The sequence below is a fragment of the Adiantum capillus-veneris genome, chromosome 28, assembly GCF_014529385.1.
Source record: "Adiantum capillus-veneris isolate H3 chromosome 28, ASM1452938v2, whole genome shotgun sequence".
NCBI classification, from domain to species: Eukaryota; Viridiplantae; Streptophyta; class Polypodiopsida; order Polypodiales; family Pteridaceae; genus Adiantum; species Adiantum capillus-veneris.
Genome location: NC_140958.1, coordinates 60171042 through 60172494, shown reverse-complemented (window position 1 = coordinate 60172494; position 1453 = coordinate 60171042). Strand labels below are relative to the sequence as shown.

Below are 1453 nucleotides of genomic sequence, written 5' to 3'. Positions count from 1 at the left end.
TTGATGAAAGTCACATCATTTGTCTTGAGCCCTGAATCTAGCATGCTCTAAAAATAATGAGATGCCAAGGAGAAGGTGCTCTATAGAGGACAACCAACAATTATCACACTCCAGGTAACAATATTTCTTATTGAAAATCGTTACAATATCATGTGATAGTGGCAACTTGCGTATATATTTATAAGTGCGTTGTCTATATGGAAATCAGATTCATGCCCTTTGTCGATTACATGTCCATCAATGGATTCTCCATGTTTTAAAGAAATAATGTTGGTACAAGCCTTTATCACAGAAACGAATGTAATCCTATCTAGCTCTATTCTTCTCTACGCCATCCCTTCAAACAGTTGAAGAGCCTCCTCACCCTATCTATTGTGTGCATAAATGACAATCAAGACACTCCATGACACATGATCTTTGTAAGGTAGTCCATCAAATACTATAGGAGCCTCCTCCATGTTGTTGCACTTGCCATACATGTCAACAAGGGAGCTGCCAATAAATGGGTCGATATCTAGGTCCCTTTTGATAACTTGATCATGTACCCATTCGACTTGATCTTCGACTGCAATGCTAGAGCATGATTTGATAAGCACATCAAAGGTGACTTCATTCAGTTGAAGGCCCTCCCAATTCATTTGTTGCACAATGAAGTGCTTCCTATGCTCGACTATGATCAGTGTAGACCATGTTACAAAATTTCTGTGTGGAAATATACTAAAGAGCACTTGGGCAACATCAAGCTTTTGGGCCTTCAGATACATGTCAACCAGCATATTGTTGATTTTTTTATGATAGTAGGATGTCAAGTTGGGAAAATTGAAGGAGAGGAAAGGGCAAAAATCCCACAGGCAATGTACTTGTGTGACTGGCCAAGTATAAAAGAGGCTAAAAATGAATGGAAAATCATCTAATTAAGTTTGTGTTCCTTGATGCAATGCTCTATCTATGAACTTGTAAATTGTGATCATCTTGCCCCTAATCAAGATCATGTTTATGAGCCCAATCTTCCATCTTGGGACCTAATTTGCTTGAGTAACATTGTTTGACAGTAGGGGCGCGCGCGCACACACACACACACACACACACACACACACACACACACACACACACACACACACACACACACACACACACACACACACACACACACATCATGCCAAGTACTAGATTTCATCCACCCTAGCTTAGATTGATCCTTGTTTTTAACATGGTATTAGAGCCATGGTGTGATAGCTAGGGTTTATTTTTGGTGCTCATTAGAGCTACTAATTTGGGACTACTTGCATTGTTGATGTTTGGCAATAGTCTGAGTTTGATATGTTGGAGGCAACATGGAAGGAATCACAAGGCCACACCCTCTTTGTGAAGCAGATGATTGATGATGTTAGGCTTGGGAAGAGATTCATGTTATATCCTAGACCCCAGGTTGTTGATTTAGTGGGTATGATCC

The 1453-nt window shown here is 40.1% G+C and overlaps 1 protein-coding gene across 1 annotated transcript; it reads right to left on the bottom strand.

Moving 5' to 3' along the window:
- Positions 1–365: 365 nt before the first annotated feature.
- LOC147420524 (putative pentatricopeptide repeat-containing protein At1g69350, mitochondrial) lies at positions 366–776 on the bottom strand. Its single transcript, XM_086504554.1, has one exon. The coding sequence runs from the start codon at positions 774–776 to the stop codon at positions 366–368; it is 411 nt and encodes a 136-aa protein (XP_086360680.1).
- Positions 777–1453: the final 677 nt, after the last annotated feature.

Coding starts and splice junctions, on each gene's coding strand:
- LOC147420524 (XM_086504554.1), bottom strand. CDS start 776: ATGCTGGTTGACATGTATCTGAAGGCCCAAAAGCTTGATGTTGCCCAA.